The following is a 27719-nucleotide window of genomic DNA, read 5'->3' on the forward strand; positions in this document are numbered from 1 at the left end:
TATGTCAAAGTTTATTGAAATAACTACTGCATCTTGACGCTTTGGGAATGCAGAAAAGTGTACGTAATTTACAAAAGAACATATTTAAATAAAAAGAAATCTCCACAGAAAGAAGAATGACAAAAATGACTCAAGTTTTGATACCAGCCATACTCGAATTTCTCCCGATTATAATCTTGCGGCCATGACATAGAAGTTGCAGTTGTTTAACATATATTTTACAAATCGTGCAAAAATAAACTGCGGCCATTTTACAACGCGTGTTCCTACACCATTCATGTAAATGTAACCTGGAAAAATGACACACTTGACTTGGGGATTCAACTCGACACAAATAATTTAATACAAGACCAGGATCTAAGAACAAGTCGCGAACTATTTTATTAAGAAAAGGATTTTAAAATGAAACAAACTTGAGACCAAAGCTGAATAAAAAAAAAACCTTTAAAACCAAAAGTAAACCTCAATGATAAAACTAAAAAACTGAGATAAAACACTAAAACCAAAAACCAACAGTAAAACCAACTTAAAAACCAACTTAAACCCAAAACTAACACAGAGCGTCAAATTAGTGAACCCTAAATGCACTCTGACTGAAACCTAAAAATCAAGAAAAGACAAGAAAAGAAAGAATACAATTAAGAGATATAGCAAAAGAAAGTTAAATTGGTTATATAGCGCAGTCTAACTCTATTATGTACAGTATGTTACACAAAGTCACTATAATGCCCAACATACGCAATGGCAACACAAGTTTCTGGCTGAATATCTATACTAATCCATGGCTCTTATCTGTTCCACATAACTTCTAATTAGACTTCACCCAGTCTAAGACAATCACACTAAGCCTCAAGGTAAACAGGTGGTAAAGTGGAGATAAACATATAGGACAATGCAGTCAAGGAAGTGGGACTAGGACAAGTCTAATTACATGAATAAACATCTGGTGATCTTCTAAGAAAGGAATTTATACACTTGGGTCTCTAGATCTGTGGGAAAGTCAAACCTCCTAGCTTAAACAGTGGTAGAGATACACTAAAAAAGTCATTCAATCTACATGTTCTAGGGGTAAAATATGAATCTTTCTCAACAAAAATCAATTCTCCAAGCAAATCTTTCAAAGAGAAACCAAAAGTTATAAAGCAAAACTCAATAAATGTAAACTCATGAAAAACATTCTTCCATCCTGTAAAACTAGTCAAAGAAACTTAATTCCTATAAAAAACAGTACTCGATCCCTACTTCAAATATATCAAAAAGGTAAGACAGAAATCATAATTGTGCAGAATCCAAATCATAACCCATCATGGAACAGTAAAATCTCAATGCTTCAAAATTAAACTTTCACAAAAACTTTCCAAAGATTAAAAAAAACACTTTAGACCATAACTAAGTAAAAACCTTCCAAAAACTGCACTAGAACTCAAAACATGATTATACAATATAAAAGAACAACAATTTCACAATAAAACTCACCAGGTGACTTAAGCAGATAAACACACAGGGCAGGCGCTCCCAAGAAAAGGAGAAAGAGAGGAAATAACTCGCCAAAACACAACTCTCTTCTGTGCCACTGGTCTTCTAAGTGAGGGCTGTGGACTTACAGGGTGGCAGAGCACATGGTCTTATCAAAGGGGCTATTGTTCTAAGGGATCATGTTACTGGGGAAGAGGGAAAATTTAATCAGGGGTACACACTTCTATGAAAGGGTAGGAGACATCTAATAGAAAGGGGTAATTTAGGCAGGGGAGCTACACCTATACTTAAACACTAAAAGCAATACAGTAAAAACTACAAGTTCAATTTGGCCCTGCCACATAAGCAAACAAACATCATACATTTTGCATTAGACAAAAGAAGTTCCCAAATAAAATCTTTTAGAAATCTAGCGGCAGCTTTAAAGCTGCAAATAATTCGTGCCACATTCTAATATTGAAGAGTTTGCTTGCGGCAAATTTACATGAGTATTTTATAATTATCTTAATCAACAAGACCACTTCAACAATTTAATTCGTTTCTCTCAATGCCTGATATTTGGTTTGTGAATCATGACAGAGAAAACTCACTTAACTCATTTACAGATAATATAAGAGCATTGGATTATGGCATACTTCCAGTTCTCTTCAAGAAAACGCTACTTTTTTTTCTAATGAAGTTTCAATGTTTGTCAGATTTGTTAGGATTTTTTTTACAAATTTGCTTTTGTGCCTCTTGTGCACAAAAATGCCAGAATTTATAGGCTTTCCCGGCTATTTTAAAACGTTTATCATTCGAATTCAACGTTACTTATATTGAAATTCGTCCACCAACGTCGATTTAGTGCACTTCCAATGTTAATTTCGTCTTTTGTCGGACAGCTTGAAAGTTTGTCAAAACAAATTCAAACAATGAGCTCACATTTTCGACCCGGAGTATACAATGTCGTCTCGTCTCAGCCGGATCGTGTTATTCAAAAATTAAATTCGTTTAATGCCACACAATTTAAACATTAATTTTGTCAAATGTCGTCATACGTATAGCGATATCTTCAAAGGCCTATACAGGCCTCTAAGAAGAAAAATCTTTACTTTTTCTCTATCCTTATTTCTTCATAAATGTGACATTTCTATTGATTCTTCTTAAAATGTTAGACTCAATATTGTAGGCACATTACACGGGGACTTATGGGTTTTTTTTTTCATTTTTAAGACTTTTTCTTTTCTTTTGTTTATTTTAGATGCCGTTGTGTCGTTGATCTTGGTAATCTTTACTGTTTGGGTGACTCTTCTTATAAGTACTCTGCTTTGGTCCAAATATCGTGCACGCGAATGGGCCAAATTGTGTTTGGTGACACAAGGAAAATGCTTTATACCACACCTGACTAATTTACTTTTTACACGTTTTAAATCGATTGATAAAAGACAAATTTCATCTCTGAGTGTTGCCATTCTGCAACAGCCTAGACGAATTTGATCTGTAATGAGGAATATCCTCGACCCGGTGACTAAAGAGGATGACCAAACTTTGAAATTGAATGGTAAATGACTAAATTGTTCTGGTAAAAGCGTGTGAATTTTTTTTCTCGGACGAAATCGACTGTTAGATTTGGTGATTGTGAATGAATTTTTTTTTTTAAGATAGCCAGGAAAACCTATACTAGGATGCAAACAATTAGAAGTTAGCAACGAAATTATTCTGTAACAAAACGTGTGCCGATTTTTTTTCATTCGATATCCCTTTAAAAAATGAATCAGTTCTATTTTGCAAGAACCATAGCAACTTCAAAAATATTTTCCGGGATGAAACTCGTAAAAAAGCACGAACAATACATTATTATGTCCCCCAGTGCAACACTGAACTATTTCTAGACATACTAACGCAAATGAATTAAAATGTAAAATCCCTTCAATTCAAAATAGTTTTGTCAAACTTTGATTTAACATCAAACAGCAAGTTAATAGGAAGAAAACACTATTCTCAGTAAATCATGGGCTGTTCCCTTAAAAATTAGTTGCAACGGTACTCCTACAGCAATCTGTAGTAATAAAGCAGATTCTACAATAAACAAGCATCGAACAATCAGTCACTGTTGACCTTACGGAAATTGTGAATCCTATTTTTGATGAGCAGAATTTAAGGACTTAAGAGGTCTAAATTTTCTTCCTGATACTCGGCTCCAAAATGTTTCATGTTACTCTGCTTGATTCTTTTCATGTTCACCTGTTCACCGACTGACACCAAATCGACAGCCAAAGTCGACACGTCCTTTTCATCTCCTTTACGTCGCCTGCATGAAAAGACAAAAATAGATCACAATCAGCCAAAAGCCCATCGTAAAAGAGTACGGCATTGATCAGAACATCAATTTTTAGCATACAATACGTACACCACAGCAACACATTAGACGTACTGTCATTTTTTTCCAACGCATTTTAAATTATATGCTTTGTATTGGTTGTCCCAGCTATTTCAGAAACGTTTTTCAATCAAATTCACCAAGTAACTCTAACATTCAATTTCACCCAAGAAAACTTGCACTCAGTTTTAACCAAACCAATTTAGTCATTTACCATTCAATTTCAAAGTTTGGTCACCCTCTTTAGTCACCGGGTCTGGAATATTCGTCAGTACAGATCAAATTCGTCTAAGCTGTTGTTGAATGGCAGCATTCCGAGATCAAATTCGTCTTATATCAATCATTTAGACGAATTTGATTTCTGAGGGTTTGGCGTAGACAAGACGGGACAAAACGTGTGCTCTTTGTTTGAATTTGCTTGAACTGAATTTGAAATTGTCTGACGAAATTAAACATTGGAAGTGCACTAGATCCATGTTGATGGACGAATTTGAATATTAGAAAGGGTATAATTATATGCATGATAAACTTTTAAAAAGACAGAAAAACCTATATTCAAAATATCTTGTTCCTATTTTTGGCACCTGCAGCACTCTGAAAAAAAAGTGTTTTAAATTTGGGTTGATTTTGCCCATCGAGTAGACTGGGTTCCTGTCTCTACATATTACGATGTCAGCAGTGGACGGGAACCAGTCTGATAACTGGATTACTGATAAACATGTATAATTAGTCCCCAAAAAAAATGTCCGGTTTCTGGTATGGAGTTTGCCCCAAAAGTGGTGCGGCGACGCGGGTTTTTTTTCCCCAAACTTTTTTTTCTTCAAATGTTGGCTGATGTTGCAGATGACGCTTCGATCCTCTTAAAACTGTCAAAATTATCCTTCAGAGTGGAGCTTGAGATGACCTCAGTAAGGCCATAAGGCTTGAGATTTCCGCACCCACTTACGATCTCGACCGACAGTAACATTCTTTAGAAAATTTGGATAGTCAAGAGAAAAATCAGAGAAAACGGTATATTTGGATCGTTTTGGGTTTACCTTTTGGTGAAGTTCTCTCCGTCTTCGATGGTAATCGGAAGGTCTCTACCCATAGTCTCTGGCAAGAACAGAATCACTAGTATGGAGGTCAAGATTGTAAGAATCCCGAGGATAAGCAAGGTAGCTGGTGGCCAGAGGTCCTGAATGCGGGTCAGGTATGGGGCTAAAGTGCTTCCCAGACCAAATCCCATACCGTTCAGTCCTGAACCGACACTCCTGGTGATATAAGAAAAATCTTACAATGTATATTACAATGTAGCACAACGAAGGAAATGAGGGTATTGGCTTCTTGCCAATTAGAACAATAAAAAAATACGGGCCAATAACGTCTTTTTATATGGGGGAGTTGGCAAAAACTGCATGAAGTCTTTTCATAAACATTTTTTTTTAAATGTATTAAACGGTCAAAAAGCGCCATCTATGGGCAAGTTCGCGAAAGAACTTTGTTGACCAATGGTTAACCATGCAACTAAAGCAGCTCGAGCTCTGTCTAGTCGACGATGGTTGACTTTACGCTAGTCGACTATTTCGAACCAGCCTACCGTGGCTGGTTGCGCAACGATTTATAGCTGGTTATCAATTTCCATAGCATAGTCCAGAGGGGACCAACTATCAACAAAAATGGCGGAAAACAAGCAGTGAGCGCTAAATGTCATTTTCATTGCACAGTTTTTCCATGTTAGTTTACGATTAAGTCACTTTTGTCACCATTGTATAATAATATTGGCCATTATGTAAGATGTCCTAAACTATACACAATCACTATTATTAGTGTAAATAAAGAGAAAGAAGTGTTGAATAATTGTGCAACCGCCATTTTTTGACGGTCGTTGACATGACAATAGTTCCACTATAGAGTCGTTCGCACTTCAACTTCAGTGCGCATGCGCTATAGGTACGTCGCCAACCAACCACTAGTTAACCACTGGTCCTTGCTCGAACTTGCCCTATACTACTCATGCATGAAGCCCATACCTGACTTGGGTCGGCAGAAGCTCAGCGATGAACAGATCTGAAACACTGAGGGCGCCCGATATGCCGAATTTCCCCACCATGGCCAGCGCCGTCTGAGCTACTGATCCTTGCTCTGTGACCAGAATAATGTGAGAGTGTTATAGGCTCGTTTAAGCTGTCAGCTTCGGTCCAAGAATTGGGCCACCGGTATCAAATGATTGAAAGGAGCAATGCTCATAGCGATTTTTGGCAAGGTATGCAGATCTACAGTTGGGAAATGTGTGATAGCTTTGCAATGTGAACGATGTCAGTTTGTTTTTAGGTGTTATCGCCTTAATTTTTTTTTTTCAAAATGACCGCCAATAGCCTATGCTTGTTACCGGATTAATTATATGTGGTAACAAGCATGTTCTGGCCGCCATTTTTTTGTGTAATTATAGCACCCAAAACGCTGCCACCGCTGCAATGCTATCACATATTTTCCAACTACAGGGGTGCATACCTTGCAAAAAAAACACAATGAGCATTATTCCCCTCATTTTGATACCGACCCAACCCCAATGCTGATGGCCTAATTTACAACGAGGCTGTAACACTTTCAGAAGAACTTCCATACAGTTTCGTTCACAGAGCCCAGTCATTGCCCTAGCTTGACAGAATAATCCACTGCAGTCTTGTTGAGGGCTGACTGCCATGGTTTCTTTATTCGGTATCACATCTACAGTCTCTTTTAAGTAAAATCCGGATTTACTTAACAAACACACTCGATCAATCATCGAAAAGATATGTTTTTGTAACTTGTCTATTTGTGAACATGAAATTCTAATCTTATAAAAACATGAACTTTTTGAAGTCGTGCTTAGTTTGCTTGTAATTACTCCAACATTTTGTTGGTAAAAACAATAATATTCCACAGGTTCCTCATTCAAACATAGCCAAATAAAGTGATGAGAGCCCCTTTAACCAGAGTTGAACTATTGACAGCAATTGAGTATATTTAAGTCCTAAGATAATCAATTTAAAGTACGGTCCATGCATGGAAAATGCGATACAACGCCGAGAGGGAGCATGAATAATCAATCATCCTGTCAACAAGACTAGTGAGCAGCTCAAGTGACGGCTGTTTTCAGTCTTGTAATCCAACTTACCAACGAAAGCAGTAGCAAGGCAGCCGGCCGCTGAGACGGCAAGGCACGCCGCCATCGTCCATTTACGTCCAATGCGATCCAGGAGCAGGAAGACTACGACGAAGGCAGGTATATCAGCGACGATAAGCAATACATATGACAAATGGGGACTGGTGCCTATGTTACCACTGTTTAGTGTCAGGCCAAAAACAGTCAGTTCAATGCAAAACCTGTCAAAATGAAAGAGATTTTTATTATCTTCATTAAACAAAACAATTAATGTTGGTAAACGTGTCTTTTCAAACAAATTTAAAAAAAATTCCGTACGAATTTTGAAGGAATATAATGCCTTGTTACAAATAGATTTGCTTGTTTTGCATTTGCAGGCCTTTATGCAATTGTATATGTGGTTTTTAAACAGCGCGCTCTTGTTCAGAAAGTTTTGAGCGAAACGCTATAAATATTCATATCTAGTGACGTAGACATGTATTCATAATTAAGTTAATTTTGCAATCACGCGTTATAATTATTGTATTGCCACCATTGGCACCATGGACAGACTAGTTACGCGATGATTGCAACAGTTCTGAGCCGTGCTCCGCAATCATTGCATATCTAAATGCAGCAAGGCCGGCCTGGCTGCACCTCAGATCCTTCGTTCTATTAGAATCTTTGCTACTTTTGCGTCTTTCCTTTCAGAGAATTGCAATACCCGTAGTTTTCTACAGCGCTCCATGAGTGCCATCCACTTCTTTATTTACTCGGATAATTTATCACGTCATGTTGACATATCGCCGAGAGTAAGGCGACTTAATCACATAATTGTATCGCCCAGTCGACTTACCGAAGTCGACTTGACGACTTGTCCATATTTATTATCTCGCCAAGTCGACTTAATAAAGTCGACTTGGTGACTTGTCCAGATGCATTATCTCTCCAAGTCGACTTCCATAAGTCGACATGACGACTTGTCCAGATGTATTATCTCGTCAAGTCAACTTTCCGAAGTCGAGATGACGACTTGTCCAGATGAAATATCTCGCTAAGTTGACTTCCTGAAGTCGAGACGAAACTTGTCGAGATAAATTATCTCGCCAAGTCGACTAACGATGTGGAGAGGATGACATGCAAAAATCTTGTTCTGCATGAATATCCCGTTGTTGAAGCACTGTCGTGGATTCTCTCATGTTCGTTGGTGCATTTGAGGTTTTCCCCACTCGTTCTTATATGAACAGTAAACTGACAGCGGAACAAGAGATAAACTGTAGGGTATTGATTTGATCTGGGTCAAAGTTGATTTGTGTTTTTTTATTTTCAATTTGTTTTAAATTACTCCCCCAAGCTTCGTAGGAAACCACACCTCTGCCTTGTTTTCCCCTATTTATCCCGTTGAAAAGTAATTCACTTCACGTTAAACATTAACAATCATAAATTCACAAAAATGTCTTTATTGACTGGTTGCATTGCTTGTTGCTTTCTTAAATAACACTAACAAATTCAACATTTGCTTTTAATCATATTGAGATTATACTTAAGATAAAACGACTCTCATGGCTTAAATTGGAATGTCGGAAATTTAGCAAAACTGTTGTCTGATATATTACGAGAAATGATTTGGTAAAGATATCACTATGAAACTCTTATTGTCAACACTAAATCAATGTTTTTTAAAGGACATTGGCTTATGATTAGCCTTAACACACTAAGATCACACTGTAATCATCACATTATGATGAAGTTTTGCTCCTAGCAAAATAGAAGTTGTGCACTTTTGAATGAGACGTCGGCCTCAATATTACTGTGACGTTATTCTGATGTCATGAAGTATGAAATTACAAGCAATTTTAGATCCCAAATCGACTTAAATCGTTAAGGCTGAGAAAATCCCTCGGGAAGAATGAAATTTTGTCAAACATGTAATTCAAATTCCCAAGAACCTAAACAATTTCCCTATTAATAAGTTAATGATACTTTCCTCCTCGACGAAAGACACCAGGTGGAAGACGTTAAAAGAGAGTACTTTTTTGTTCATAGGTATTAACAGTCAGTGGCGTGAGGTTTAACCTAATTCCAGTGGGTGGGTTGGGGGGGGGCACATGGGTGCACACAATTGTTAATGGGGCACTGAAGGCAAATGACAAATTTTTGTTCATTTCAAGATTTTAAACGGGGAGCGCCGGGGGGGGGTATGGCACGGACATTCGTTGTGGGGGGGGGGGAACAACCCAGTTACGCCACTGATAGTACCGGTATGTTTTACCTTTTTTTAAAGAATTGAAAAACAATTATAACTGTAAATATATGTCAGCATGTTTTTTTATATCCTTCCTTTATGACCATGCAAACGGTAGCCATATTTTACAGCATAACCGGCTAATTTGACAATATTATACTTTTGCCCATCTGCCTGTGAGTTGTGCAAAAGGAACGTTTTCCCTTTGGAATGTTGTTGTCAGTCTCTCTTTTTGGAAAAGCCGAATATATTGGCTAATAGGACATGATGCAAACCGCCATGCGAGTGGTCGGTTTCAGAGTACCGGTTATACTGATGAGGCTACCGTGTATTTAACCATGCATGCGGTGCTCAACCGATACCGATTCGCAAGGCTTTCTACCGGCTTCTCCTTGCAGGGGAGTCAAAAAAGAAAGTGACTGAATTTGAAAATATTTAAAAAAAATTCGGCTTGCTCAATTTCATTATGAAAAAAAATGATAAAGTACATCTTATTGACTTTTAACTGTGAAAATTTCACGTCACGTCATTTGCATACTTTATTCCCGCGCGTTATATCTTAAACAAGATAAGTTTTCGGTAGCACCATGTGAATAAATCTCTTTTGTGAGTATGTGTGGTTCTGAAAAGAACCGAGGGACTCAACGTTTCGAACAGTATGCTCTGCCCGTCGTCAGGAGAATGTTATTCACATGGTGCTACCGCAAACTTTTCTTGTCTTAGTATCTTTCCACCATGCAAACCTTCAAAATCTCACGTTATGTCTATTTGAATAAAAAGATCACAAATGCTCGGCTGTCCAACTCTGATAATTCTACGAACTGGTTAATACACATTGAGTATTATGAAACATGGACGTTTTCCCACCTCGATGAATGAACGAGAACTTGCAAAGGATTTTTATATCGCTAACAACATTTCAGAAGAAAAAGGGTTGACTTGTTCCTCATATGCAAACCATTACAACTGACAGCAAAAACAATGGTCTTGATTTCAATTATTAATATCTCATTTTAATGAATGCTTGTGTGTATTATCACTACGCTCAATGGCACTCCAAGGACAGCTATAAAAATGGTTTCTTTAAGTAAAACAACTTCTGTTGGCATAGATCAATATCAGTAACTGCTTTTTTTTTTCAGATGAGTGGAAGAACATGCTCTTATTAGACATACTTCATTGTATCAAATTTGTGTATCAAATTTGATTGCATTTTGAATCACCTTATGCACAACAACAATCGGGGGCGGAACCAGGAGTTTTTGTGGAGGGGGAGTTTCATCAGCAAATCAATGCTGAAATGTAGACAGGGTTTTTTTGTCCGGACACTTGGCTCCTTAAAATCAATAGGGGGGTGGCTCGTACCATACTTTCAAAGCGGTCGCTGTTCAAATCCGACGATTATTAACAATATGTTACGGGATGTACAAATACCCCCTAACCCAGCAGGTTCTGTCCATATTTTGGGGAAAGGCGTATACCAGTATAATTTCTTGGGGTGTCGGTGTAGGGGCGCTGGGCAGTACTATTGTACAGGATCACCCCGTAACGTCACACGAATGGGCTATTGTGTACACAGATGCATGCAAAGGCCTCAATTGAATAGCCATTCGGAACCAGTTGAATATAATTTTTTTATGATTTGGGAAAAGCTTGGCTAGGCTTGACTTGTCTTTTTTTTGCCACAAGAACATTTAATTTTACCTCAAAATAAGTCATCAACTATTATTTACATCATTATGATGTTATCAAAATATAAAACAACAAACCAAAAAATTCGACGAAATGTATTTCTTTGTAGATTATGTTTATCAATCGAACCGGGGACATCTGTGGTTTAGTCGAGTAAACACACACAAAGACATGTAAAATTAGAACTAAAGGAAATTTGAGTGTCAATACGTTTGTGTTACATTTTGAAACGTGTAAATTATTTTCGCAAACGGACTTAATATTTCTTAATTATTAAATAACATTCCTAGAAACTAATACCCGACGACACCGAGACTGAAAATTTGATCAAAATGCGGCGTGCAGAGGCAACTAATGGTTGTGTCTCTTTTGTTGATGTTCATACAAAATGCAAAAAGTCTGCTCGTCTATTTCCTTTCCACGCATGAAGCGGCACAAAGACGGATGATTTATGATGTCATTAGAGTTGTTTTCATTGAAAAGGTATTGTTGCTTTGATGCAAAGCGTTTGGGTATTATCATCTATGGAGAAGCTGTTAAGTTTGACGAACATGCAACGCATGATTGTATAGTTTTGGGAATTTGAAAGGTTATTGTTGGTATAATTATATACGTGCTTTTTCAAAATTTCAATTTTTCTTTTCCGAACGAAATGTAAAAGAATATAATGTCCTGCAACAAATACCCCCCCCCCCCCGGCGCTCCCCATTTAAAATCTTGAAATTAGCACAAATTTGTCTTTGTCTTCAGTGCCCCAGATTTAATGTTGGCAATGAGAGCTTTTATAGTGATTTTTTTATCAAATCATTTCTCGTAATATATCCAACAAGAGTTTTGCTAATTTTCCGATATTCCAATTTAAGCCGTGAGAGTCGTTTTATCTTAATTATGTTCCAATATGATTTAAAGCAAATCTTGAATTTGTAAGTGTCATTTTTAGGCAACCTGTCATTAAAGAGATTTTTGTGAATTTATGATTGTTAATGTTTAACGTGAAGTGAATTACTTTTCAACGGGATAAATAGGGGAAAACAAGGCAGAGGTGTGATTTCCTACGAAGCTTGGGGGAGTAATTTAAAACAAGATGAAAATAAAAAAAAACACAAATCAACTTCGACCCAAATCAAATCAATACCCTACAGTTTATCTCTTGTTCCTCTGCCAGTTTATTGTTCATATAAGAACGAGTGGGGAAACTGACCTCAAATCGAACAAGAAAGAATCCACGACAGTGCTTCGTCAATGGGATATCCATGCAGAACGAGATTTTTGCATGTCATCATCTCCACATCGTAAGTCGACTTGGCAAGATAATTTATCTCGACAAGTTGTCATCTCGACTTCAGGAAGTCGACTTAGCGAGATATTTCATCGGAACAAGTCGTCGTCTCGACTTCGAGAAGTCAACTTGGCGAGATAATACATCTGGACAAGTCGTCATGTCGACTTATGGAAGTCGACTTGGAGAGATAATGCATCTGGACAAGTCACGAAGTCGACTTTATTAAGTCGACTTGGCGCGATAATAAATCTGGACAAGTCGTCAAGTCGACTTCGGTAAGTCGACTTAGCGATACAATTATGTGATTAAGTCGCCTTACTCTCGGCGATATGTCAACATGACGTGATAAATTATCCGAGTAAATAAAGAAGTGGATGGCACTCATGGAGCGCCGTAGTTTTCCAAGTCTAGTGGTCGCGCACTATTTAAGACATAATAAGCCTTTTCGGAGTTCCAACTGCGCATTCGTAACCTGTGACAACGCACATTATTTGTCTCAAATGACCTTTGACAACATCGCGCCACTGACTTTACAAAAAGGCTGTTTGTGCATTGTGGGCACTGTCAAAGGGCATTTGAGACAAATAATGTGTGTTGTCACAGGTTACGAATGCGCGCAGTTGGAACTCCGAAACATAGATATAGAATAAAAAGACTAGATCGGCAGCGCGTCCACACGCGCGGACTTTCATGGAGGGTCACGTGCTGGAGGAAAGATACAAATAATGCGCGAAAACGTGACGAACGCAACGCCGTTTACGCGCACAGTGCATTATCGCTCACGCGTGGGCGCATCGCGTAAATACTCGGTGCGCATTTCTGGCTTCGCACGCGTTGAGCTTGGTCAAGTGCTGGAGGAAAGATACATATAGCTCCATTCTTCTTCTTCTTCATTCATTCATTTTCATGATGACTTGATGAGTTGGGCCCAACTGTCCCTGTCGAGCATAGTGTTGGAAAGAGATGGACCACTCAGACCAATTTCTAGCTCGATGGATGTTTTCAGGGTCATGTTGGGACGACCTTTTCGTCGAGGGGCTTCAGGATTCCAGAGGAGAACTTGACTAGCTGGCTCATTATGTCGATAAACGTGACCGGCTAGCCGAAGGCGACGCTGTCTGATGGTGGTGGAGATAGGGGGAAGGCACCATACAGAACAGAGTTAGGGAGATGTTGTTGCCAAGAAACGTTCTGTACAGCCCGCAACATCGGTGTATAGGTGCCATCAATGGATGCAGAGATCTGTTTGGTCAGGGTCCAGGACTCGCAACCGTAGAGGAGGATGGATTCTACTGAGGTCTTGAAGATCTTAAGTTTGGTGGTCTTGGAGATCGAGGATCTCCATACTTTGGTCAGTGAGAACAGAGCAGACCAAGCTTGAGCTTTTCTATACTCGATGTCATGAGCTGTGTTGGTGTAGGAGCCCAGATACTTGAAGTCATCAACTTTATCGAGCTTACTGCCATCTAGTGCAGTGACGTCATCAGAGGTAGATGGGTTGATGACCATGTACTTAGTCTTCTTTGCGTTAAGAGAGAGACCAACGGACTTGCAGCAAGCTTCTACTTTATGGAGGAGAGATTCGGCATCAAGGAGGGTGTCAGCAAGCAGACTAATGTCATCTGCATAATCTAGGTCGGATAGGTATTGGGCAGGGTGTCTACTACTCCTACGGTGTGAGAGGGTGAGACCATCGGTTACATTTAATGCTGTCCGCAGGGCATAATCCAGAACTATGATGAAAAGGTAGGGGGCGAGAGGATCACCTTGAAGAACTCCAGTGTTGACGGAGAACGAATCTGATTCACCATCGGGAGTGAGAACAACAGCACTTGTATCTTCATACATAATTTTGATGGCATTAATGGTCTCCTCCGGGATACCGTAAGCATGCAGGATCTTAAACATTGTTGGTCTGTCAACAGAGTCAAATGCTTTACGGAAATCGATGAAAATGATGGCAGCTTCCTTCTGGTGGTTTACGAATTTCCTCAATAAGGCGCCTGAGGGCAAGGATTTGAGATGAGGTAGAACGTAGAGGCCGAAAGCCACTTTGATTGGGACGGAGTATCTTCTCAACTTCCGGACGAATGCGATTCAGAAGTAGTCGATTGTATACCTTGGCAGCAGTTTGAGAGCTCCATTACTTTACGTTAATTTGTTGCGCGTCCACGAGGGACAGCAAAAATGGCGGAGATTTATCGCACAGTGAATGGGCGCGTGTGGACGCGCTGCCGATCTAGTCTTTTTATTCTATATCTATGCTCCGAAAAGGCTTATACGTGTACGCACAAAGTTGTGTGCGCGTATATGCACAGTCAAGGAGCAAGTGCATACCAGGCCTTGCAGAATTCCAGTGGATAGGCCTACGTCAGGCTCTGAGATATTTCCACCCATAACAGCACTTCGAGAGTTAACATTTACAAATGGCTTGAATGGCGCTGACCACTTCTTCGGGTATGCCATAGTGGCGTAATATGGAAAGCGTGACAGCTCTGTTGACGGAATCTAAGGCTTTCCTGAAGTCAATAAAAGTCATTCAGAATTAATTTGATCTGTTATGAATTCTTTCATACGATACTTACGACATCCAACAAAGAATCAATTGACGAAAACGTAGAACTGGTGATTTCAGAAGATCGATCATGGACGCTTGCTTAATACCCTGAAATATTCATCAGAAATCGATATTCAAAAAGAGCCTAAACTGCGGATGGGGCAATCGAGAGACAGCCCCCCCCCCACACACACACACACACCCACCCACGCATGTGTACAATCACCCATACTCACGCTTACATAGGCATAGAGGTGGGGTACTTCCTTTGTTCTCGTGTACTAAATTTTTTTAATGTCACACATTTTTGTAATGTGACACACCACAATCAATTCAAATCCTTGATTTAGTTGAATATGACACTCTCCAAGCCTCTTAGTTAGACTTCCTCGAGGAGTTCTGAATAGGATAACCACCAAGTAGTACCAAGTACAATTATGTCAAAATGCTCTTATTTTAACCATAGTTAATTTCCTGGGCTGAAATTCAGACTTAATATCCCTTTTCTAAAACTCTTCCATTTGCGACGGATCAACCCACCTTGGAAATTCCTAGTTTTTCAGTAAAATCTATATATCTATTTCGTGAAAAACTTGTGGGGTACCAAAACAGTACCCCGCAAGTCGGTGGGCATTCCTTGTGGGATACCTCCCATTGTTCCGGTACCACACAAGGCAGTGTTTGTATACGCACACACACTCATGTTTGGATATGTTTGGAAACCCTCACGAATTGGAATATAAGAAACGGTCAATTCGAACGAAAAATATTTTAAAATAGCTGGAAAAAAACCTATAGCATTAGGACTGATAGGTTTTACCTTGAGTTCAGCGATATCTTCGTCGGTGAAGAGCTTTTCCGGTAGTTCCGCTTTGTTCACTCGCGCCATTTTCCGGATGGTCTTCTCTGCCTGGTCAATCTTACCGACTGTCAGCTGCCAGGCCGGAGACTCGGGAATAAACCTGCAAACACCAGATACAAAGTCAATGTTTTTTTGATGTCATCGTTTGAAATTGTAACATCAACAGCGAAAATAACAGTTCTCTTCAAGCAGCTTCCTCAGAATGAACTGACACATGCCTATAACCGAATCAAAATATATTTTGAACATACTCTCTAAATTCAAAAGAGCGAAAGTTCTCTCCCTTCGAGTAAATTCTCTCCCGCAGTCGGAAAATACAGGGCGAGTCAAAAAGAAAGCTACCCAAATTAATGGGGGGGGTATCTTAAAAGCAATCAAATTTAAACACCAATGAAGTTTATCTGAAAAGAGCATCTCCTTCCGCACATCTCAAAAAAAAATACTGAAATTGATCCATGCTATTAGGAGTTTTGAAGTTTTACTTAAATAACACTTTTGTACAGCTGTCCATGGAATGACATTATAACCTATTTAGCTGGGTGAGTATTACAGATTACACGTCCACTTTCATTGTACTCATTCATCCATCGGTTCGAAGAACGGTAAATGATCAGTGGTAAGTGATCAGCCGAGTTTTGTGATCTTTTTATTTTTTAGATATAACTTGGAAATAGAGAACGCAAATTACGTGAAATTTAATTAAGTCAATAAGATGTACTTTATCCCTTTTTTGTGAAATGGAGCAAGCCAAATTTTTTTTTTAATATGTTTCAAATTGGGTAACTTTCTTTTGGACTCACCCTGTATAGGGACCAGACACTTTATAGTGAAATTTCATTCAGTAGAATAGATCGAGTTTTCACTCGAGCGTCGACTGAAGTGATTTTTTTTTCAGACTATTTCAATCTAAAATGAGAGTGATTTTCACTTTTAATTTCACTCCAGTCTACTCTTTGGGATTTAGAGAGTTAAGTATAGTTTGTCTTGAAGAGGTTTATCCGATCTATACAGGGTGAGTATAAAAAAAACCAAATGGCAGGACCATTTTGTTAATGAAGTTCTGCATGTAGCTTTTTCAAAATCTATTATGAATGCCCAATTCATAAGCTTTCTTTTAGTACAAGAATCATCCAAATCACTCAAGTACTTTTCAAATTACGGAATGTTAAACACAACGACCATTTTTAAGTTCTGTCCATGGATCACATCAAATGTAAGTGTTCTTTCAGCAAAACGAAAACAACTAACATTCATCCCCATGTGACTTGTTTTCGTTTTGCTGCAACAACACTTACCTTTTATTTGATCCGTTGACAGAACTTTAAAACTGTCTTTGTGTTTCACATTCCGTAACTTGAAAATTACATGAGTGATTTGAATAATTCTTGTACGAAAAGAAAGCTTATTAATCGGGCTTTCATATCCTAGATTTTTTAAAGTGCTGCATGCAGAACTTCATTAACATATTAATTTACACGACATTGGAAATGTCGGAAAAGGACGGCCATAACAAAACGAGTTCAATCGATCACGCAGATAGCAATAATGGTAAAACGGGAGTTTGCGTCTATACTAGTCAGTGTTTGGAACCTAGACGTTCACATGAAAACAGAACGTGAGCTGGAATGGACTGGATAAAACAGTTTGAATTGCACGGGTTACTTTTTGGGTGAAAATGAAACTCACTGAATTAAGGGTACCCCCCAAAAGTTTGTATTGTCAACATTACTGAATTTGAACAAACTCACGGGATGAAGAAGTCCAAGACAATCGCAGTTATGGCCATCGCAATGGACATGCCTCTCCACCAACGGATGAAATACGAAAAGCCCGCTAAACTCATCATACAAACGGCGCCGATACACATCAGAGAGACACGAACAAGGTTCCGCTTGGACGGGCCAATCATTTCCATGACTGAAAAAAAGTAACAGTGGAACACCTATATTATAGGTTTTCCCGGCTATTTTAAAATGTTTATCATTCAAATTCACCGTTTCTAACATTTGAATTCGTTCATCACCATCGATTTAGTACACTTCCAATGTTTATTTTCGTCTTTTGTCAGACCATTTCAAATTCAGTTCAAGCAAATTCAAACAACGAGCTCACGTTTTTGTCCCGGAGATTTCAATTTCGTCTCGTCGACGCCAAACATTTGTTATTCAGAAATCAAATTGATTGATATCAGACAAATTTGATCTCTGAATGCTGCCATTCTCGCCTAAAGAGGATGACCAAACTTTGAAATTGAATGGTAAATGACTAAATTGGTTCTGTTAATGAATGTTAGAGTTGGTGAATTTGAATGAAAAAGGTATCAGTCGGTAAATAAGTAATGTAGTTAGTCAGTGAGCCAGTTAAAAGCCACGCTGACCCTCTGGGACTTGTTAAAAATAAAGGAATAAACAAATGAAGTGAATGCGTACGTGTTCAGGCAGGGGCGGCGGAACGCTTGCAGGGGGCAACACCAAAAAGGGGCACTGGCTCAGAAACAAGGGCACCTTCCGTCGGTGTGATAATGGAGGAAAATAAAATGGTCCCGTCCATTTCGCTATAAACCTATATGACGAGAAACAAACAATAATGCACACGTTGTCCATCTTGCTCTTTGTCTTTCTTTCACCTATGTAGAAAGACCATTTGGGTTTGTTTTATCGCGAGAGGGGCACTGTTGCTTTTGATGGCCAGTTCAGTGACCATAATTGTTATTCGCGAGAAGAGCTCTTTTTTAGAGGCCAGTTTTCCATCTTGAGAGGGGGCACGCTGAGTTTTAATGTTGTGAGCGGCGCACTAATTGTGCTTTCGAGTGGCAGTTTTCCATCTCGAGAAGTTTTAGCGAGAGGAGCACTATTGTTTTTGATGGCCAATTTTCCATCTCGAGAGGGACACAATTGTATTATTGCGAGGGGGGTATCTGTGCTTTCGAGGGGCAGTTTTCCATCTCGAGAAGGTGCACAATCTTAGTGCGAGAGGGCACTAGTGTTTTTGAGGGGCAGGTTTGCATTAAGAGAGGAGTGACAATTTTATTTGTAGCGCTTTCATAATTATGCTTTCATTTGTGTGCGTTTGAGGGGCAGTTTTGTTTTCATAAGGAGGGAAAACATTTATTTAAGCGCGAGAGGGGCATAAGTGTGTTTGCTTGGGAAAATCTGGGGGGGGGAGCAGTGCCCCTGCCCCTCTGCCCTCCCCCCCCCCCCACCCAGTTCCGCCGCCCGTGTTCATGTGTACAGTGGACTTTATTTCAAGTCGGGATGTGCCGCCTGGTGATTTAGCAACCTCGTTCCCTCGTCCGCGAGCAGTATGATGCGATTAGCTGCTCTCTTGAACTGCACTAGATTAGATCGTTTGATTAACCCCCCCCCCTTCAAAAAAAAATTCTTACGTAAAACAAAACTACAGTAGAACACGCTCCCATTGACGAATCCCGTAAAAGTACGGACGACAAAATAGACGGTAAACGACGGAGAAAATGCAGCGACTAGTCCAGTCAACGTCTGTGTGATCAGGCAAATAATGAACGCGGGGCGACGGCCAAATCTGTCCCCTATAGCACCAAAGACGACCACTCCCACCATCCCCACGGCACCGAAGATTGTCAGCGGTAGTTCGTTCAGCAAAGCTTGGTCGCAAACAACAGAAAACTGCAGACAAAGCATCAAATTATGATGAAAGACATATGCAGCCTTCATTATGACCTTTGTACAGTTTTCATGAAAACCCCTGGTGAAGATTAACAAAGAAGAATGATGAATTTAAAAAATCACTCATATGTATAACATTTGCATTTTGTCGTTATGTCATGAAATTGACCGCTTTAGGCCCAAAAAAAGTCTCCGGTTTCTGGTGTGGAGCTTGCCCAAAAAGTGGTGCGGCGACGTGGCTTTTTTTTTTTTACCTAATTTTTTTTGCTTCAAATGTCGGCTGATGACTGCAAATTGTGCCCGACTAAACTTAGTGCAAATATATGGGAGTCCAGAGAGGCCACATAAAGCTTATTCTCGATCATAACCCCATCTAAAAACACGTTAAAATTGTGCAGCAGCAGGATTTCAGTCAAACCAGTGAGTTTGGCGATTTTGAGACATCATCTTTCATTGAAAATTTTTTTTTTTTCATTTTGCCGACGCGCATGGCTATACGGCGACGCGCGCGCATAACAGAAGCCGGAGACTTGTTTTTGGCCTTACCGGCTATAGTTTAAGTTATATCACACATTGTTCCACTGACCCGCAAAGTGTTATGTCTCGTAGGTGCTGGAACAAAAAAAACGGGGGGAAACGCTATTCGATTTTAACTGTGCGTCAAGTTGCAGCTCGCCCGGCGAAACTTTCTGGGATAGAACCCATGGTGAAGGAGGCAGATAGGCTATTTTGTGCGGATTGTTCACTTTGATGATAAATTTGGCACAGAGTATGTCATGAGAAAGATATTTGGCTATAGGGCCATAGCAGATTGTCCTTTGAAAAACTATTATTCCGTCAAGTCGGTAAACACAATCATCACTAATAACACCGTGCAAGATTGAATTCAAGTTCGATGAAAACTACACACTCTTTAGACTTTTCGGACAATCTATAACCCTTCTTGTTATATTTTTACTGGGCCTATAAACTATAGGATGCAACGGGTAGATATAACATCCCTGCCCCAACCCACCCCCTCCCATCCGTCCTTGAAGCACCGTGGCCTCGCGCGTCTAGACTATGGATTTTTCAATTTCTCTATAATCCTCCGTTTCTGTGTTAAGTCGAATGACGCAGGCTGAGGCCTACAAGAGCTGACTTTCTTGCCTTTTAAAACCTTCCCCCGTTTCACAGAAGAGACTGAAGTCAATTACTGGCGCCCAATGGCCGACTTCAGTGGTATAATAGCCATCTGAGATAAAAAGCTGATATTGAACGTGCGTGGTACGTGGAGATTTACTGGGTTCTTTTGCTGTTGTTTTGAAAACGGCACAGAAATGCGAAGGTTGAAATTGAGCTAAAGCAATAGCTAGGTTGCTTATCCTGGCCTGCTTTGAGAATTTCCCTTCATCTCACATTCTATTGGACAATTATTCTTGCATCAAAAAGAGCAAGGAAACTACTTTATAGCTGTATAATTAAACAAAAATAAGGTTTCTTATTAATCGTTACATCTTCCTTATTTACGTCTGTGAAAACGGCCTGAAATCCTTCAACTTACATGACATTATATACTTAAACATCACAAACTCAAACGACAGATGAGATATAATGATAAACTAGAGGTATGCGTCTGTTTTGAACAGAGCACACGGCTTTTCCGTTGTCCGTATTTTTGTGTTTTTGTTTTCACAACATGTAGCATACAGATATGTTTTTCCCTCTTCTGACATATAGGCCTACCATACTCATGCCATTTTGAGCAACTACTGGTCTGCACAATCTGATGCAATCATGACTCCTTATATTTCAAAACTTCAAATACTAATAACGACATTTTCTACTAATAAAAAAGTAAATAAAATAGACGGGTAGAGGGCTATAGATCATTGCAATCAATAACATTGGCGTAGTTAACTTCTATAGTAGAAAAATATACAGGGCGGCAAATCATTTCAACGGCGATAGCCATGCACACACGGTTGAGTGGCAATAGCCAAGTGCGTACAGTACAGCCAAGTGAGTATATAATTTACGTCAATAGAGGGCAGCAGATACATTTAATGTTTAACTTGCATTTATAGCTGCCGGCCGAATGCTAAACAAAACTAACCATTAAATGTATATGCTGCCCTCTGTTGGCGTAAGGAATACTTGCTCTACGTGCGCATTATTGCCCAAAATCGGGAATTACGTGATTTCGTCCGTTTTAGACTAAAAAGTCTCCTTTAAATTTCTGGAAAATCTGGCAATAGGTTAGTTCTTTTAAATTTGTTTCGAATATCGCGATGCGCGTTTCTTTTGCAACTTCGTACCCTGTATATACATGTACTGTACATGTACGTCATTTACGTGTATGTAAGGAGGTGGTTTTTCAATAGACTTGGATTTCGGGCGTTTGTAGCGGTTAGGCCGTGCGAGGCAGCAGGGTACCAGGTGTACTAGATCGGCTCTATTACACGCCGCGGGCGTTGATTACCAATCGCTATAAAAACTGGACCATTCAACCCCTGGTGTCCAAGACTATCGCAGCCTGCGCTCGCTATACTGCATGCATCAGGCATGCGTGAACGTACAACGACGAGTGCGGCATTTCCACGACTCGACTGTAAACAACATGGCTACCACCATGGATGTCACAACATGTGCCGTCACACTCACAACATGCGAAATACCTGCCGATCTTTGCAGTTTCTGGAAACAGCAAAAGCTAATAATGAAAAACCCAAGTTCACCGTACGAAAGGTTTGTTTGTGCCTCATGTTTGCTGTCGAAAAGCTGCAAAGAGACAGCTTTCGCCTCCGCCCAGCAGCATTGGATTTTGTTCCGCAAGGACACGCAACCCGCACAGGCCCGCCAGTGGGATGTAATGATGAAGGTTGAATTCTTCAAAGACAAACTACAAAAACGCAGATACAACCAAGAAGATTTAGCCCTTCTTCCCCAAAAAGGCGAAACTCGCGTGAACTCTAAAAATCGTGCAAAAACCGAAAAGAATATCCCGCTGGTCTTTGTTTTACCCTACAACCCACAAATTAAACACCCAGCTCTTAAGCAGGCCCTTCTGAAACACTGGAATCTGATCAGCGATAATGATGTTCTCAGTGCACCCTTTGCGACCCAACCCATCCTGGCATACAAACGACAAAAAAACATAAAAGATGGCCTGGTCCGATCAAGGATTAACCCATCTCCACCATCCAACCAAGAAAAAAACTTGGATGAGGAGAACGTTCAAATCCTATTAGAACACCTTGTATAGAACAGAACTAACATAATGGTCATTTAGGCATGGATTTCGAAAAAAAAAAAATTTAAAATAAGGAATCCACTTAGTCTGATCATTACAAGAAAAGCTAACGCGTAAAATATTCTTTACCATCATCAGCAATACAATAAATACGTACAAAAGAATTAAACAAAGGGTGACTGATGAAGTGCGTAAAAAGGGCACAGAAAATATGCACTGTTTCCCCCGACACACAAAAAAGAAAAACAGGTGGGACGGCATATTATCACCGGTATAAATCAAAACATTAAGTGAACTAGAAACAAAAACCACATGTACACAAACCAGTCCCTGCGTCGCCTAAACACCGGATGGGTTTTTTTGAAACTCCCGCTCTCCGGTTATCACCAATCTAATGGGCCCGCTGGCGAGGTATGTGTTGACAAGTTATAACCCACCCATCACCGCAACCCAGCAGTGGAACTGATTTTACTCCCTATATGCGTATTGAATTTCCAAAAAAGGAAAAATAACCTTATAACAAATACGCTCTAGGCAGTTTAGTCATATAACTACACAGGTATCCATACCAGTGCTTGTAAGTCTTAAATAAACGAAAATCTTCCCTAGCTGGTTGCAAACACAATGTTTTTTTTAAAAAAAAAAGATCATCAGCTCGCAGAGCCCCTCGTACTCCAATGTTATTGTAACGGACAGTCTATGCACACTTTTGTTGTCATTGCTTTCTAGCACTAGTGCTCCGGCGGAGGGGCTCCGGCGGCGCGCACCTGACCTGGATTTGGGTCTGGCTAGCGCGCGCTCCGGAAATAGGCTCTACAAATAGGTTGGCTAAGTGGGGTTCTTTTGTTCAATTGCGCGGGAAGAACTTGGCTGGATTCCAGGGTTGGGTAAAGTTGTAACATTGTAATACATTTTGTGAAACTGTGCATGTATATGCTGGGAATTTATCAGTTGCAGTTCTGGTAGCGGTGTGGCAAGTTGGCCGCAGAGTCCGCTTGGCGAAATAAATGAGATCTTCCTTCAGAGTTAGAAATCCCGTCTGTCTGTCCCCTTTTCTTGCGTTTGGCCGGATTTGGCGGACAAGAGCCCAGTAGGATCCCGCTACAAATGGTGGCAGCTGGTGGGATATTGACGGGATTTTGGACCGACTAGAAATGACAGAAAGCACAGCTGCAGTTGAGATCGTGGACGCCATCAACGATGTCATCATTGACGTTCGGAAGGTGGGAGACTCCTTGGAGCGGCAGATTTGTGGATCAGCCCATTCCTCGGACAGACGTAATCCACAGGCAACTGGTTCAGCGGTAGGTGTGTTGCAGAGGATCAATAAAATGATCGCCGAATTGGAAGCGATGTACAGCTCCGATGATTCTACCAGTGCGGATCAGGATGAAGATGAACGACGAGCAAGCCTGTTCAGCGGTCCGGGGGCAGAAGTTGATGTTAGGCCGGGCTGTCGCGTGAATGGGGAGACCACGAGTAGGGAGGCCGCTGCGAGCGATGATAGCCCTGCTGTTGACGTGGAGCCCCGTCCCGTGATACTGGCGAGCATGGCAGCTGTCCATCGGATCGAGGTTCGTGGATGCACCGACTTGTCCAGTCCTGATCCAACTGCTGCGGAGAACTTTAGCTGCACATCGATAGCTCCATCGTTGCGGACATCTCCATCGATGCACACTGATCCACCGTTGTGGACGGCTCCGCTGGTGCATGCCGATCAGCCGGAGCACGCTGAACTCATCGACCGCCGTACTGCCGGGACAGCAACTCAGACCACGGACAATCGACCACAAGACACTGACCTTCAAGTTCAGGTGACGGCAACCGAGTCGGAGCGGCATTGTCCCCCGGCGAAAGCAGCCCCGCTGGAGCAAGCAACGACATTGACTTTCAGACCGCAGGTGCAGGTGACAGGGACAAGAACGGTAAGCCAACAGACTGCGGATCCGGCGATGCAGGACGCATCAAAGAAGACGAGGCCGAAGGTTCAGGGAGTACCACAGAAGACAGGATACCCGTTGATGCAGGGAGCATCAAAGGCTGGGAATCCGCCGGTGCAGGGTGCACCACAGAAGATGAGGCCGCCGAAGAAGACAGGGAATCCGCCGGTGCGGGATGCACCACAGAAGACAAGGCTGCCGGAGAAGACAACAGTGCGTGGACAGACACCACGGAAGACAACGGGGCCAAAGCAAGGTTGGGGAGTCAACGACCAGGTGGCAGGAGTACAGCGTTGTGACCTGTGTACTTGGCTGAAGACACTAAAGCTTGCGAAGTGCAACACAGACAGAGACTGGAGAGAAGTTCTCTCTTGGATGGACATTGTTTTGTGAAATAGTGAGGACATAAAGGACAGTTTGCAAGTGAAGTGAACAAGAAAATAAAACTGTAAAAGAATGTGTTGAAATTGTTGTAAGGTAGGCTGGTCATCACGGTTTGTTGTATCATTGTTTGATTCTGTGCACCAGTCTGGGGACTAGAATCAACGCTGATCAACTTCCATTGAGGACACCCATTGATAAACAAAGTAAAGTGTCTGATTTCTCATGTTGTTTCTAAAATGTTTCCCTGTTGAAGAGGTTGTCATCATGGATTGCTGAATTAATGTTTGATCTGAGTAACCATTTTGGGGACCAGATCAACGTTGCTCCACATCCTTTGAGGACACCCAATGTTGGGTTAAAGAACAAAAAGAATCATGTAAAATGTGTTGTATATGTGCCCCTATTCAGGAGAATAGGCCCAATTTAAGGAGGGGGTAGTGTAACGGACAGTCTATGCACACTTTTGTTGTCATTGCTTTCTAGCACTAGTGCTCCGGCGGAGGGGCTCCGGCGGCGCGCACCTGACCTGGATTTGGGTCTGGCTAGCGCGCGCTCCGGAAATAGGCTCTACAAATAGGTTGGCTAAGTGGGGTTCTTTTGTTCAATTGCGCGGGAAGAACTTGGCTGGATTCCAGGGTTGGGTAAAGTTGTAACATTGTAATACATTTTGTGAAACTGTGCATGTATATGCTGGGAATTTATCAGTTGCAGTTCTGGTAGCGGTGTGGCAAGTTGGCCGCAGAGTCCGCTTGGCGAAATAAATGAGATCTTCCTTCAGAGTTAGAAATCCCGTCTGTCTGTCCCCTTTTCTTGCGTTTGGCCGGATTTGGCGGACAAGAGCCCAGTAGGATCCCGCTACATTATCATACATCCCATAAAAAGAAAAGAATGAGGAACGGCCCTGCTGATGCTGATAGCAAATCCCATCCCCCTCCCATGTTTTAAACCCTAATTCACGGCGGCAACTTTCTTGGAATGACCTTGGAACTTTCCAACAAGTTATTAATATCAACAGATTATTCCCTGAATTTTGCTTGCACAAAACCGGTTCTTCCTTGCTATTTTCCTAGCCAGAAAACCACTTCTTTTTAAGAAAACACAAGTCTGATAAAAACTTAAATGCATGGTGGCGGCCAAACTCCATTCCATGTAACTTTAAATGTAGTGGCGACATGTATGATTACGCCCCTTCCTACTAAACACATCTTTGCGGCTTCCAAGACTGCAACCTGTCATTCCCAACGGCATATCAGCTGGCAAAACACAAGAAAACTGAAGGCCACGTCGGCGTGATGTTGTCTGTCTTCCTCGCTTGCACTGGTACGGAAGACAGACAATATCACGCCGTCACTGAAAAGTTTTCTGGATGACATGTGAAATACATGGGTACATGCAAGTGCATGAACATGTTTGTTTTTTAACTTCTGCATATTAACAAATCAGTTTTTTATTAATCGAAATTAGGGGTGGGTGGGTGGGTCAAAATAATTTGGATAAAAAGTCGAAATTTTAAAACACTGAAAATTCTCAATGGCCCCTTACCATTCTCGCGATATAGGGCCCTAAAGTATGCACCTTTAAGATGACGTTACATGACCCATGATGACGTCATCATTGCGTCTATCTTCGCGAAAGACCTTTGCTATATGTTCTTTGACTATGTAAAGTTTCAATGTTATATGAGTATGCTTTATGCAAAAAGTGCCGATGAGAAAAAACGTGCACAAAGTCTATGGCATTTTGGTTGGAAGTCCCAAGAGGAAAAAAAAAAATAATAAACTAGAGGTTGTAGGAACAACCACACGGTGTTGGGCCATGGACTACCGCAAAATTTTCCAAACACATCAACTGAAAATGCATGTTTTAATCCATGTTTAACTTAGTCAACATGCCGCTAGAGGGCGCTGTCACATTTTATGACGTCACCTGTAATATTTTTGTAAAGTACAGCCTAGGCAGAGCTTCACATCGTTGAAAGCAAGTTCACATCCTTTGGCAATTTCAAATTATAAGACACTTCCGGTTCGACTGGAAGGAAGGGTCACGTGATTTTGCACTTAATACCAAAAATGAAGACCCTGCAAAATTGTATAAATAGTCATAAAAACAAAATCAAATCTGTGGCAGTTGATTTTATATTGATTTTCAAAGATTAAATATGGAAATCTTTATTTGCTTGTAATATGACACTTGATGACGTCATTGTGACGTCATTGCCAGAAACCTCCAGAGCTATATTTATTGTGCTATATATAGCCACATCTTGATTATATATCTATCACGGTATATTTTCTAGCAATTTTTTTTATGATTTAAAGGTCTTTTTGTTGTTACTTCCGGTCTGATGACGTAATCAATTTTTTTTCGCGCACAGGTGTTGTCTGCATAATGGTCATCATGTACATTAATTCTGAAGCGATTACCGCAAACTTCGCCACAGACATCAAGTGAAAATGCGTTTTTGACGTTTTTAACCTGCCGCTAGAGGGCGCTCCAACACTTCATGGCGTCACCCATTATTGTTTTTGAAAGGTCAATCCAGGCAGACACTTAAATCGTAAAAAGCAAGTTCATATCTTTTTCCACTTTTAAATTATTAGGCACTTCCGGTTTCGACCGGAAGGAAGGGTCACGTGATTTTACACCAACAGGATAAAATGAAGATCATGTATTACCATGTCGATTCTGGCACATTTCAGGTTCCGGTCTCTCACGGTTGATTTTATATGGAATTTCAAAGATTAAATTTATTAAACTTTGAAGTGACGTCACGTGACCCGTGATGACGTCATGATTACGTAATTGCAAAAAAAGGAAATCTGCGGTAGGTTGTGCATTCATGTATTGACAATTGAAGTTCATATATGTTTTCATTTTGACACACAGTTCTGGAGAAGGAATATGTATAGAAGAAAAAAAAACTAAAAACCCTAGCAAAAA

General features: G+C 40.5%; 1 protein-coding gene across 1 annotated transcript in view; it reads right to left on the reverse strand.

The window, feature by feature from the left end:
• Positions 1-358: 358 nt before the first annotated feature.
• Positions 359-27719, reverse strand: part of LOC119726391 (organic cation transporter protein-like) — a 50237-nt gene continuing 22876 nt past the window's right edge. The window contains exons 4-11 of the mRNA XM_038198046.1: positions 18965-19223; positions 17328-17496; positions 15538-15679; positions 14746-14825; positions 6975-7183; positions 5848-5959; positions 4873-5088; positions 359-3766 (exon numbers count right to left, since the gene is read on the reverse strand). Coding sequence (XP_038053974.1) covers positions 3613-3766; positions 4873-5088; positions 5848-5959; positions 6975-7183; positions 14746-14825; positions 15538-15679; positions 17328-17496; positions 18965-19223 — 1341 coding nt within the window. The 3' untranslated portion in view covers positions 359-3612. The remainder of the gene's footprint in view (positions 3767-4872; positions 5089-5847; positions 5960-6974; positions 7184-14745; positions 14826-15537; positions 15680-17327; positions 17497-18964; positions 19224-27719) is intronic.

This window comes from Patiria miniata, unplaced genomic scaffold, assembly GCF_015706575.1.
Source record: "Patiria miniata isolate m_02_andy unplaced genomic scaffold, ASM1570657v1 HiC_scaffold_2, whole genome shotgun sequence".
Taxonomy (NCBI): domain Eukaryota; kingdom Metazoa; phylum Echinodermata; class Asteroidea; order Valvatida; family Asterinidae; genus Patiria; species Patiria miniata.